The sequence below is a fragment of the Crinia signifera genome, chromosome 2, assembly GCF_055691185.1.
Source record: "Crinia signifera chromosome 2, ASM5569118v1, whole genome shotgun sequence".
NCBI lineage: Eukaryota > Metazoa > Chordata > Amphibia > Anura > Myobatrachidae > Crinia > Crinia signifera.
The window spans coordinates 329772996-329786626 of record NC_139218.1 but is presented as its reverse complement, the minus strand read 5'-3'; the positions used below and the strand labels follow the sequence as shown (position 1 = coordinate 329786626).

Here is a 13631-nt window from a genome sequence, read left to right as displayed (position 1 = left end):
GTAGTGCTGGCTCCTATGCTGTGATAAAAGCCAAGTGCTAAGTCTTCTATATACACTATGGCCCTTATTCAGATCTGATCGCAATACAAATTTGTTCTCAAAATGGACAAAACCATGTGCACTGCAGGTGGGGCAGATGTAACATGTGCAGAGAGAGTTAAATTTGGGTGGCGTGTGTTGAAACTGAAATCTATATTGCAGTGTAAAAATAATGCAACCAATATTTACCCAGCACAGAAACAAAATAACTCACCCAAATCTAAAGGTGCCCATACACTGCTGCGATGTCTCGCAGCAGTGTACGGACACCCGACAGCCTGCGAGGCGGCGGGACCTGTGATGGATCGCATGCGTCCCTGCTTCCCGCCCGCCTCACCGCCAGGAGGAACGGGTGGTCGGACCAGACGGCATGTCAGGGAGGGACTATTTGGTCCGATTTAACGGGCCGATTGGTCGCAATCGTCCGAAATCGGACCAAATCGCCTCAGTGTATGGGGGCCTTAACTCTCTCTGCACGTTACATCTACCCCACCTGCAGTGCACATGGTTTTGTCCATTTTGAGAACAAATTTGTACTGCGATCCGATCTGAATAAGGGCCTTTGTGATCTTTTACATGTTAGAGTGGTCCAGGCTTCCCAATTATTATTTCTTTATTATCAGTTATTTATATAGCGCACACATATTCCGCAGCGCTTTACAGAGAATATTTGAACATTCACATCAGTCCCTGCCCCAGTGGAGCTTATAATCTCTATTCCCATCACATGTACACGTGTCTGCATACCCAGATTTCAGACACGGGTAAAAAGAAGGGTTTTACCCATGTATGAAATCCGGGTATGCGACACGTTCACACTGCCAAAAATCCCGTGTTAAAAGACAAATTCCCGGGGTCCACACGCTAGACCCGGGAATTTGGCTGCAGTGAGAACAGGGTATTACCTAACAGTATATTTTTGGATATATTTTTTCCAATGATTGTTCTTTTTTTTGTGTTTTTGCTTTAAATGGAGCTTGTGCCAGAAAGCTTCTTCCATTGCCAAAGAGCAGGTTTTAAGTCCAACTTTGACAAAGATCACTTTTATATTAAGCTGTAGATAATATTTTTCAAAGAATTAAAGAATCAGGGGAAGTGATTCTATTGTTCTTCTGATTTGTTTTAGTCAATGTCTACACAAAACTATGTGTTGTTCTCTGCAGTATTATTGGCTGTGCTCTATAGTGACTGTATATTGGGGCAGATGTATTAAGCCTGGGGAAGAGATAAAGGGCCTTATTCTGGTTGAATGCTCGGATGTGAATTCGCATCCTTGCGAGTCACCCTAACCCCGCCGGGATGCATTCGAAAGGCTTGCGAATGGATGTTTTACATGAACATCCATTTGCATGTCAGTGAGAACCTTCCCCATCTTTCAATGGTCGACGACCACCCTTACATATGCCTCCAGACCACCCTTAGGTAGCTGACATCCGGTTATTTCATCTGTCCACGTCCCGCACGTGCGTCACGGACAAATTAGCATTTGAACGCGCAGCATTTCCATGGGAACTACACAGATGGTTGTATAACAACACAAATGGGCGCTGTGGTGGGTTGTGATGTGGAGCGACTACTAAAAGGGGATTGAGAGTCCCCTAGGGAAAAACAAAGATATTTACAAAAAAATAGTAGCGCTAGACCATGCATACCTCCCAACTTTGTGAAGATAAAAATAGGGACACAAAGCCGCGCGAGCGCCCAAAAAGGGGGTGTGACCTATGCAAATGAGGGCGTGCCTTATGTAAATTAGGCCGCACCCTCATTTTCGGCCGCGAATAGACGCTGTGCGCATGCGCACAGCGTCTATTCTGTGAGATTGGGGGGGACTCCCAACTGCCCCCCCGCAGCGGGACACTGCCGGCCGCGGGAGGGACGCGGGAACGTACCCGAAAATCGGGACGTTCCCGCGTTTAGAGGGACAGTTGGGAGGTATGCCATTTAAAAATATTATCACATTTAATACATAAAGTGCACAAACAATTTAAAAAAAATGTAAAAATTCATAAACAAATGCACCAGCACCTCAAAGAATTAATTGCCTGAAGTAGGGTCCATTCCTATAAGTGCCGCCTTTGTAAATTTAATTTAAGTGCCAACATTTTTGTAAATTTCCATGGGAACGCCCATGAAACGCTGGGCGTTCACATATGGTACTGGCCCAGCCTGGCAACCCACGCCCCTCTCCACCCCCTGCTCGCAAGGCTGGGTCCATGCACCTGGCAAACAGACTTTTTCGCTGAATTTGCACGCACCCAGCATATACACATGCACAGAAATGCTGCTGCGCATGCGCATATGCAAAACATCGGTCCCCGTGTGAATTCGCGGCCAATGCGAATGAACCAGAATAAGGGGCAAAGTGTAGATAAAGTGGACGGAGAAAATGCACCAGCCAATTAACTCCTAACTATCATTTTTCAAGCATAGCTGATTGGCTAGTGCATTAAGGCCTACTTTAGCTCCACTTTATCTCTTAACCAGGCTTAATACATCTGCCCTCTTATTTGTACTGTTTTTTCTGCTTTTTTTCACAAGCATCTTTTTTTGTAATGCACATCTGTAAGCTCTGCGATACGCACAAACATATATTTCATCTTTGTACTGTTTGGTGTGTTTTTTAAAAAAAAGCCCATTGGCAAAAGACAGAGAAATCCACCTGTTATGTGATGAATTCTTCTACCCAAATCTGGAAATCTGAGTTTTCCTGGCACCCAAATACAGATGAGCATGAAGCCTGCATCAGTGAGATCCGTGCTGGCTTCTCTGTGCAAAAAAAACCCGCTGGCTGTTGGAGCCCGGTGCTAGTTATAAAAATATGGAGGAACCCTATTTTTTTTGTCTCCCGTATTTTTATAACCAGGATGGTCCATGAACCCGGTGTTGGTTTCTTGAATACAGGGGGGCCCTAATTGATTTTTCCCTGGAATTTGGGAAACCAGGACTGGCTCAAAGAGCCTGGGCCTGGATGGATCACCAGCTAAATACGAATGAAAATGAGGTCTATTTTCCATACATATTTTCTGCTGAATGCATAGCAGATTTCAGCAGTACGAATGTTAGTAACTGAGTCCACCACCATAGAACTCATGGTCATATATGGGCGAGTTCTATTGATGGTGTACTCATTCATACACCAGAATTTTGGTTGAAGTTGCTGCTCGTATTAAAAGGCAAATCATTAGTAAATCCGCAAAACGGATGATCCCTGCCGAAGCTGTAGTCAAGATCGAAAGGGTACGAATGGGTGCATACATATCCGATCTTAGTAATTTTACCGCACAGTGTTGTTATCCAACCGTGAATCTGTCGTACATCCCCCGTCAAACCAATTTATATTACTGTACTGAATATCTATAATTATAATTACCTTCACTTTCAGGATAAGAAAATATATAGAATTTCCCCACAAGGTGGCAGCAGTGTCCTTATTTTTGTTTAGTTTATTTTATTTTTAAATAGTCCGATATTATTTTTTTACTTTTAATTCATGTATTGTTAGACCTAGTTACAGTGCACATGCATCATTTATACTAATTGTGTTTATTACTATTATTAGGAATAATAAGGTACTTGTTTCCTAGCACGGCCACAACGATTTAGATCGTTGTGGTCGTAAGATAAAAAATCGGATCGATCGCATCGCATGCGATTTGGTCGCATGCGATGCGACCGATCCGACCGACCGATTTTTCACCCGATTTTTTTTTTTTTTTCACATGATTATTTTCAATTGCCCCCCCAAATGTTACTAAGTGGGCTAGACCCCACGATAGACGTCAACCCGAAGCGTGGCGAGCGCAGCGAGCCCGCGAGGGGCGGCGGTGCGCGTCCTCCGACCTTTTCATTCCCCTACTATCCACTAGGGCGTGGAGTGAGAATAGAATAGTGTGGCGAGCGCAGCGAGCCACCGAGCCCGAAGCGTGGCGAGCGCAGCGAGCCCCGCGAGGGGACGCGTATAACTTCACAGGTATACGCGTCCCCTCGCGGGGCTCGCTGCGCTCGCCACGCTTCGGGCTCGGTGGCTCGCTACGCTCGCCACACTATTCTATTCTCACTCCACGCCCTAGTGGATAGTAGGGGAATGAAAAGGTCGGAGGACGCGCACCGCCGCCCCTCGCGGGCTCGCTGCGCTCGCCACGCTTCGGGTTGACGTCTATCGTGGGGTCATGGCGGGCACATAAAAAATGTGAAATGGGTCATATTGGCCCATTTCACCTTTTTTATCATTTTTCCCTATGTGAGATGGACTTAATCAAGTCCATCTCATCTTGTGCCATTATAATGGCACAAGACCGATCGATTTCAATGTTAAAAGATTTTTTAACATTGAAGTCTATGGAAAAATCGGGTCAATCGGTCGGTCGCATCGCGGCCGATTTTAATTGGTCGCGACCAACCGATTGACCCGATTTCTGTCAATCAAACGGAAAAAATTGTAAAAAAATCGGCCACATCGTGAGGATCGTGTCCCTTAATTAAGAGCCACGATCACTCACGATTGTGGCCGTTCTAGGAAACAAGTACCAATAATAATTTTGTCTAAACTTTTCAGGAAGGATATAATTGTATTTGGGCAGTGCCGTTGAGTTTAGCCTATATCAGGCCTGTGGCTCTCAAGATGTTCTGAAACTACAAATCCCATCATGCCTTGCCACAGTTTTGCTATAAGGGAGTGTTAAAACTGTGGCAAGGCATGCTGGGATTTGTAGTTTCACAACATCTGGAGGGCCACAGGTTGGCCTGTCCTGGCATATATGAATGAAGATTGTTTTTGTAAGCTAGTGATGAGCATGAATATTAGAGTACAGTATTTCCAGAAACTCTTTACTGCTACTCCAGAGGAACACAGGTTATGCACAATGCTACCTCTGCATACTTTAGGGCATTTCGATCCCATTTGTGTAATGTTTGCCAAAAATGACAATATTGTACTTTTTACATTTCAAAATTTTTATTTCAACACGTTTTAACTTCTAAAGAGTGATTTCTATAGCTTGCAACTAGCATAGGCTTGACCATCATGCAAATACCATGGCCCTAACTGGTTCCTACCCCTTGAATTACATTGGCAGTGCTGCTTGCACTACTTTTTCGTATATGCAGCAATACTTTTACATGAAAAACATTGTGAAACAAACTGTTAAAACATATTTGTGCACCTGTTGATGAATTATTGTACACACCAGTAGATGCCCTGGGGTATTGCTTACTCAGTGAACACATTTTAATTGTATCTCCAGCCAGGACAAATCATGTCCTCACGGCTCCTTCAACCAAACTCCTTTCATTGCCCACTTTATCCACTTTAACCCTTTTCATTGCCCACTCATCCTTTCTCTACACCCTAAATATTTGTTAGTATATGCTACCCAATGGACTACGTGAATTAGGGTGAATCATAGTTGCCTACCTTCCTGCATTCTGCAGGAGAATCCCTGAAATAGCAGCAATCTCCCTCTCTCCCTCATTAGTCTAGCAATCTCCCTCATTTCACCTAGCCAGTGTCGGACTGGGGCATGAAGGGCCCACCAGGGAAATCACTCACAGGGGCCCACCAAGGGGCGTGTTGCGCGCCGTAGGCGCGCCCGATTTTTTTGGGGGCGTGGCCTATCAATATGGGGTGTGGCCTATTTCAATGAGACCACGCCCCCATTTTTGGCGCTGTGGGGCATGGCTAGTGGCTCTGAGCTGCTGGCTATGTCCCCGGCAAGGACAGAGAGAGTGACAGCAGACAGAGTGACAATGAGGACACAGAGAGAGCCACATATGTATATTGAGCATCATTGTGTGTGGCAAATGTATAATGGGCATCACGGTGTGTGGCCTATGTATAATGAGTCCATTATACAGTGCAAATGCACTGTGGGCAAGGCACAACTGGCACACAGATAGTTACGTCCCTGTGTGGGACACAGATCAGGCTGCTTCTGCCTCCACCCATACACATTATTATGTTTTTCACTAGTGTTTAATGACAGGTGTTGGTGCACTGCCCTACCCTAAAACAACCACTGTCTGCCAAGATAATGATCTTTCTTTTACTTACCATGTTCTTGGTCTTCTTTCTTCTCCTTCTGTCTTTCTCTTTTCTTCTCCTTCTGTCTTCTAGGGCTCCTCGCTGTATGCTCCTCACTGAATGATGCAAAATGTTATGAGGTGGGAGGGGGTCTTTTTTCAAGTGTAAAGGCCCCCCCTCCACTAGTGCACTTTGGAATGTTTAATCCGATGCAGAGCAATCAAATCAAATCAAATTAAAATGTAAAATGTAGGTAGAATCTACCTTCATTTTACATTCCCTCTCCCCTAGGACCCAGATAGCAGCATCTTCTACCAGGTACCAGCATCTTCTACATTCATACATACTACACCCACTGCCGCTCTCATTCATACATACTCCACACACTGCCGCTCTCATTCATACATACTCCACACACTGCCGGCCTCATTCATCCATTCTACACACACTGCCACCATCATTTATACATACTCCACACAATGCCGCCCTCATTCATACATACTACACACACTGCCGCCGTCATTTATACAAACTACACACACTGACGCCGTCATACATACATACATACTACACACACTGCCACCCTCATTCATACATCCTACACACACTGTCGCCCTCATTCATACATACTACACCCACTGCCTCTCTCATTCATACATACTACACTCACTGACGCGCTCATTCATACATACTACACACACTGTCGTTCTCATTCATACATACTACACACACTGCCGCTCTCATTCATACATACTACACACACTGTCGCCCTCATTCATACATACATACTGTCGCCCTCATTCATTCATACATACATACTACACCCACTGCCGCTCTCATTCATACATACTACACACACTGCCGCTCTCATTCATACATACTACACTCACTGCCGCTCTCATTCATACATACTACACACACTGTCGCTCTCATTCATACATACTACACACACTGTCGCTCTCATTCATACATACTACACACACTGTTGTTCTCATTCATACATACTACACACACTGTTGTTCTCATTCATACATACTACACACACTGTCGCCCTCATTCATACATACATACTACACCCACTGCCGCTCTCATTCATACATACTACACACACTGACGCTCTCATTCATACATACTACACTCACTGCCGCTCTCATTCATACATACTACACACACTGTCGCCCTCATTCATACTATACACACTGCCACCGTCATTTATACAAACTCCACACACTGACGCCGTCATACATACATACATACATACTACACACTGCCACCCTCATTCATACATACTACACACACTGGGCACCTTCTTCATCTTGCACCTTTGCTGCCCGCTGAGGTGTACAGAGACGCTGGGCACTTTGCTAGTTGAGCCTGTACCCAGCTGCCTGCTTCAGAGTAAAGCTCAGAACTTGGGCCAAAGGAGGAAGGGAAGCGGGACCACAGCACTGGGAGCGCTGCTTGTGCAGCCTGTGACTGTACCCAGCCGCCCGCAGCAGGAGAGGAGGAAGACGGGACTCCGGTGCTGGGCACTTTACTTGTTCAGCAGCCCGGTACCCAGCTGCCTGTGCACAGTTCAGATGCCACGGCAGAGGAGGGGGGTGGCGGACCCCAGCACTGGGTACGCTGCTTGTGCAGCCTGCCCGCAGCAGGAGAGGAGGGGGGACGGGACTGCGGCGCCGTGCTGGGCACTTTACTTGTTCAGCTGCCCTGTACCCAGCTGCTTGTGCAGCTCAGATGCCGGGGCAGAGGAGGGGGGTGGTGGGACCGCAGTGCTGGGTGCATTGCTTGTGAAACCTGTGACTGAACACTGCTGCCGGCAGCAGTGCACAGCTCAGATTCACGTGGCACATGAATAGGTGCAAGGGGGGTTTGGGAAGGGTCCCCTGACAAATTAAGGTCTGTGGGTCCCTGGGAGGCAGGTGGTAACCTGGGAAGCGGGGTCCAGGAAGCGCAGGCGGGCTTGAGTTCCCTGCAGCGTATGGACAATCAACGGCGGCGTCCCTGCGGTGGATGGGAACTGAACTAGTTCCCATATGCCGTAGGGACCCCGCCACTGATTGTCCATACACCATAGGGACCTCGCCGAGATTGTCTATACGCCGCAGGCACCCCCATGCCCGGACCCTGCTGCCCAGGTACCACCTGCCTCCCAGGGACCCACAGACCTTACTTTGTCAGCGGCAGATATTTACTGTGCAGGGCGCAGGGCGGCAAAAGCCGGGCAGGGCGAAAGTCGGTGGCTTTCAAAGGGGCAGGGCGCAGCGCCCTGTGAAAGAAGCCTAGCGGGAACACTATATATGATACATTTAGGGAAGCCAATCCTGGGGCATTTTTTCAATCCCGGGATTCGGGATTGAAAAATGCTCAATCCCGGGATTGGCTTTCCTAATAAAAAGACTGCCCCACAATTACTGCCCCAGTAATTACAATGTAATTTCTTACATTTGATGGTTGCCTGGTGGGGGTCTGGTCGTCCATGCCGCTGGCATGCTGGCTGGGTGAGCGGGTGGGCACGCAGGCTGGCTCGGTGGACGCTTGTGCTGGGCGGGTGGGCACGCTGGCTGGGCGGCGCGGCATTACAATGCCGGGCGCGACCTCTGCCTGCACAGCGTGACCTCATCTCACGCTGAGAGGTCACGCTGCACACAGTGCTGCGATGCTCAGACGCTGCCCGGCATTAGACTGCGCGCATGCGCAGTCTAATCCCGAAATCCCGGGATTGGAAACTCCAATCCCGGGATTGAAATCCAGGCGTTTTGGGGGCCAAATCCCGGGATCCCGCAATTGGCCACCCTAGATACATTACATAGGCCCCCCCACTCATAATACCGCACATACAGTATGAACCCCCACATATAATACTTTACATAGGTCAAACAGATATTAGTACAGCACGTAGGTCCCCCCACATATAATACAGCACATAGGTCCTCCCACTCAAATAGTACAGCACATAGACCCCCCCCCCCCATATAGTACATTACATAGGTCCCCCCACTCATAATACCGCACAGATGTACCCCCACATATAATATATCCCATAGATCCTCTCTACCCAGATAGTATGGCACATAGGTCCTCCCCCCCCCCCACACACACACACACACACACACACACACACACACACAAAAAAAGAATATAAAAAAAAAAAAAGTTAATGCAGCACATGGTTACCTACCAGTTTGCAGAGGGGGTCCAAAAGCAGCTTCCTCGCCACCAGCCAGGACATCTACCCCCGCAGCCCCAGAGTGTTATCCTGCAGCCGGTGACCATGCGGGCGGGTTTTCCATTTCAGTGCTGAGGCACCAGAATCCCGCCTCCTTCCCTGCAGCCTGCGCGCTCAGCTTCAGCCAATCCCTGAGCCGCAGGCCCAGCAGGCTGCATCTTCTTAAACCACTGGACAGCTGAGCCGTCGCTCAGCTGTCCTGTGACCTGACTTGATGATGCGGGCGGGGCGGCTGCGGAGTGTGGACGTCTGGGGGCTGGGCGGCGTGGCGTCGGCCGGCGTGTGACGTCAACACGCAGTCACGTGACGCACTGTCTGTGCGCTACTCCGCCGGCGCCGTCCGCCGATGATGCCCAGCCCAGCGAGCGGCAGCAGCTGCCGCCTGCTGTGACGTGACCCTGCTGTCAATCACCGCAGGGCAGGCTCAGCCCGCCCTGCGCCTCAGCGCCACCCACAACATGCCGCGCGACCGCGTAGAGGTACTGTACATCAGTAGCTTCAAGTTCTGCCCGGCCACAGCAGCAGACGGCAGGCGGCCCCTCCCCCTTTGAAAAGTGGGAGGAGTTACGATTGAATGGGGCCCACCGGGGAATCTCCTGGTGCCCCGCCAGGCCAGTCCGAGCCTGCACCTAGCCCACATTACACGGTTACATTTTGGGGGAAAAAGGAATGAGAGATAGATACATTTATATTGAATCATCAGCACCACTTCCCAGCACTTTTGCAAGAATAGTATCTCTTACTAACTGCATTGGGGCTCATCTACATTTGATATACTGTAAGTAATTTAAAAAGATTTAAAAAGATTCCTCTCAGATGTAGCAGTACACACCCCCTCGCTTCTAGGTGCCACATTCACAATATCTTTTCACAATCTCTCCATATATGGAACTAGACACGCCCTTTGAGTGGAGCATGGGGCGCTGTGCAAAATTCGATTTCCAACTATAATCTCCCTGAAACTAGTTTTCAAAAGTAGGCAAGTATGGGGTGAATGTCTCCTGACCACTGTGGAAGTGATCCAGTCTCACACACCCTACATTTTCCAGACGTCAACTCCAGCCCCGAATACCTTGTTTCTGACGCAATGGTTTACATACAACTATGTTGTTTACAGATTGACACATGTGCATGATTTATACTGTGCATGTGCACATCTCTGCTTGCAATCTTGCACAGTGATTGACATGAAGGGGCTGCTTGGGGGAGGTAGTGGGGAGTGGCGGCAAAAACACAGACGGGCCATGTCTCAGTTTGTATCATGGTGCCAGGCAGCGTCTCAAATCTAGTGCCCAATCTGCATAACTATAGGGCTGATCGGGGAGTCAATGCTACAAATATGTATGCAGTTGCTAAGAGTTTGCGATGGCTACAGTGTGAGTCTGTTCATTTCTGGGTGGATGCTTCACTTGCATTGCATTGCAATTCATAATATACCAAACAGCAGTGTCCCCAATTTATAGTATGTCTGAAATCAGTGCCACGGGGTGCTGCAGGAGAGGAGGAGGCTCATGTGCAGCCTCCTCCCATCAGGCCCCTCCTCTCCCGCTCAGTGCAATAAGTATGAGCACTAGAGTGCTCAGACACTACTGCACATGAGCACACCTCCAAAAATGTTGTGGTGGCCATTCTTTCAGTGCTGCTGCCTTTATAACAGGACTCTAGAGGGGTAAGTATTAAAAATAGGTACAGTGTGTGGTGTGGGCCCCCATGAGACACAGGGGCATGTGTGCACCGCACACATTGCACCCATTATAAATACACCACTGTCAATGCCCCAATAAATGACCTACAACACAGTAATGCCCTTATTGATATGTCATATTGTATTGTACTCAGCTGGCTATATGCCATACAGAGCCCTCTCAGTCATACCGCTTCTTTCGCCCCCCACAAACACAAACCTCTTTAATGGAAAGTTGGTGCGCATACAGTAGATTCAGATGTAAATCCGGCTTTGATTACATTGCTGATGATCTTTCTAGGGGGGGTTTTTGGGGTTGATATCTGCACACAAAAGAAAAATTATTTGCCCTGTGAATTCAGGGTGCTCCAACCGCTATATATTTTTCTGCTAGCGGGGGGTGCTATCCTATCGACTAAGTATAGTAGTTTTAATTGAAAAGAAAAAGAAAAGTAGTCATGGCGGATGCACACCACATATATTTTGTGTTTATCAACTCTTAATGAGTAATGTTTACAGGTTTTTATATCTTATGTGGGGAATCCCTTTAATCTTTATTGTGAGCTGGATTCAGGATATACCCACAGTAGTTAGGCGAAATACAAGAGGTTAAAATTGCTTACATATAACAAATACATACATTTGGTGATAAAGATAGAAATAAGTGAAAAATAGTATTTAAAATATAGGCAGACCGGATCAGTATGGTGTGATGCCTGTCTTTTTAAGCTTGGGATTTTTCCCTGATATATTTTCTGATGCAATACGATCCCTTGTGGGTATCAGTAATTTATGTATTGCCTATGCTGGCACATCAGATAACAAAGTTTAAATATCAGTACTTGACCTTCGTTAGCCCTTATTGGTGGGCAATTACTTCTATCCTGTGCAAAACCTGTGGCATATAGCCAGCCCTTCAGGTGTAAATAAATTTTTCACATATAATTTTTGTGTTTGGTCTTATTACACATTCAGTGAGTCCTGTGAGGGTTAATTGAAGAGAGATAATACTCTCTGTAACAGTTTTTAACTTTATTTGTTAGAACAAAACAGGTTTGATTTATAGCAAACTAGAAAGTATCTGTATATATTGAGTGTATTTATATCACTACAGTATCTTCAACTAGTTTGTTGCATCAGAATGAAATTCACTACAATGTAGCTAACTAGGTTGGACTGTTTATGTAGGTGTTTTACTGGTTTATTTCTTTAGTGATCCAGTATGCAGTTAAATGCTGCCACCTACTGGTGGAAGATAGGTTATACACCCACGAAATTCCAAAATTTATCACAGTCACACAGTACAAGCTTAAAAATTATTTTGACAGTTTAGCTGAGGTATAATTCCTTCTACACACACATACAGTCCTGTGTCTGCACTATAAACACAGGTTAGAACACGTGTTTCGCACTAGCTTCTTCAAGCTAACCAGAGAATGATTTCACCTATGCGCTATTTATTAGTTGAAACCGCCAATCAGTGGGCATAATTCAGGTCACAGTCTGTGTTTAGCCAATGAGTGTATATCGGGTGCTGATATACACTCAGCACCCGATATACACTCATTGGCTAAACACAGACTGTGACCTGAATTATGCCCACTGATTGGCGGTTTCAACTAATAAATAGCGCATAGGTGAAATCATTCTCTGGTTAGCTTGAAGAAGCTAGTGCGAAACACGTGTTCTAACCTGTGTTTATAGTGCAGACACAGGACTGTATTTGTGTGTAGAAGGAATTATACCTCAGCTAAACTGTCAAAATAATTTTTAAGCTTGTACTGTGTGACTGTGATAAATTTTGGAATTTCGTGGGTGTATAACCTATCTTCCACCAGTAGGTGGCAGCATTTAACTGCATACTGGATCACTAAAGAAATAAACCAGTAAAACACCTACATAAACAGTCCAACCTAGTTAGCTACATTGTAGTGAATTTCATTCTGATGCAACAAACTAGTTGAAGATACTGTAGTGATATAAATACACTCAATGTATACAGATACTTTCTAGTTTGCTATAAATCAAACCTGTTTTGTTCTAACAAATAAAGTTAAAAACTGTTACAGAGAGTATTATCTCTCTTCAATTAACCCTCACAGGAATCACTGAATGTGTAATAAGACCAAACACAAAAATTATATGTGAAAAATTTATTTACACCTGAAGGGCTGGCTATATGCCACAGGTTTTGCACAGGATAGAAGTAATTGCCCACCAATAAGGGCTAACGAAGGTCAAGTACTGATATTTAAACTTTGTTATCTGATGTGCCAGCATAGGCAATACATAAATTACTGATACCCACAAGGGATCGTATTGCATCAGAAAATATATCAGGGAAAAATCCCAAGCTTAAAAAGACAGGCATCACACCATACTGATCCGGTCTGCCTATATTTTAAATACTATTTTTCACTTATTTCTATCTTTATCACCAAATGTATGTATTTGTTATATGTAAGCAATTTTAACCTCTTGTATTTCGCCTAACTACTGTGGGTATATCCTGAATCCAGCTCACAATAAAGATTAAAGGGATTCCCCACATAAGATATAAAAACCTGTAAACATTACTCATTAAGAGTTGATAAACACAAAATATATGTGGTGTGCATCCGCCATGACTACTTTTCTTTTTCTTTTCAATTAAAACTGAT

At 45.9% G+C, this 13631-nt stretch overlaps 1 protein-coding gene across 5 annotated transcripts in view; it reads right to left on the bottom strand.

Moving 5' to 3' along the window:
• Nucleotides 1-9511, bottom strand: part of LOC146057754 (uncharacterized) — a 54196-nt gene extending 44685 nt beyond the window's left edge. For all 5 annotated transcript variants that reach the window (XR_014469770.1, XM_083169405.1, XM_083169403.1 and 2 more), the window contains exons 1-2: nucleotides 9240-9511; nucleotides 6089-6174 (exon numbers count right to left, since the gene is read on the bottom strand). Coding sequence is in view for 4 of the 5 variants with exons in the window: in XM_083169405.1 (XP_083025531.1) it covers nucleotides 6089-6174; nucleotides 9240-9334 (181 nt within the window). In the remaining variant the exon portion in view is untranslated. The remainder of the gene's footprint in view (nucleotides 1-6088; nucleotides 6175-9239) is intronic.
• Between the last annotated feature and the right edge of the window lie 4120 nt (nucleotides 9512-13631).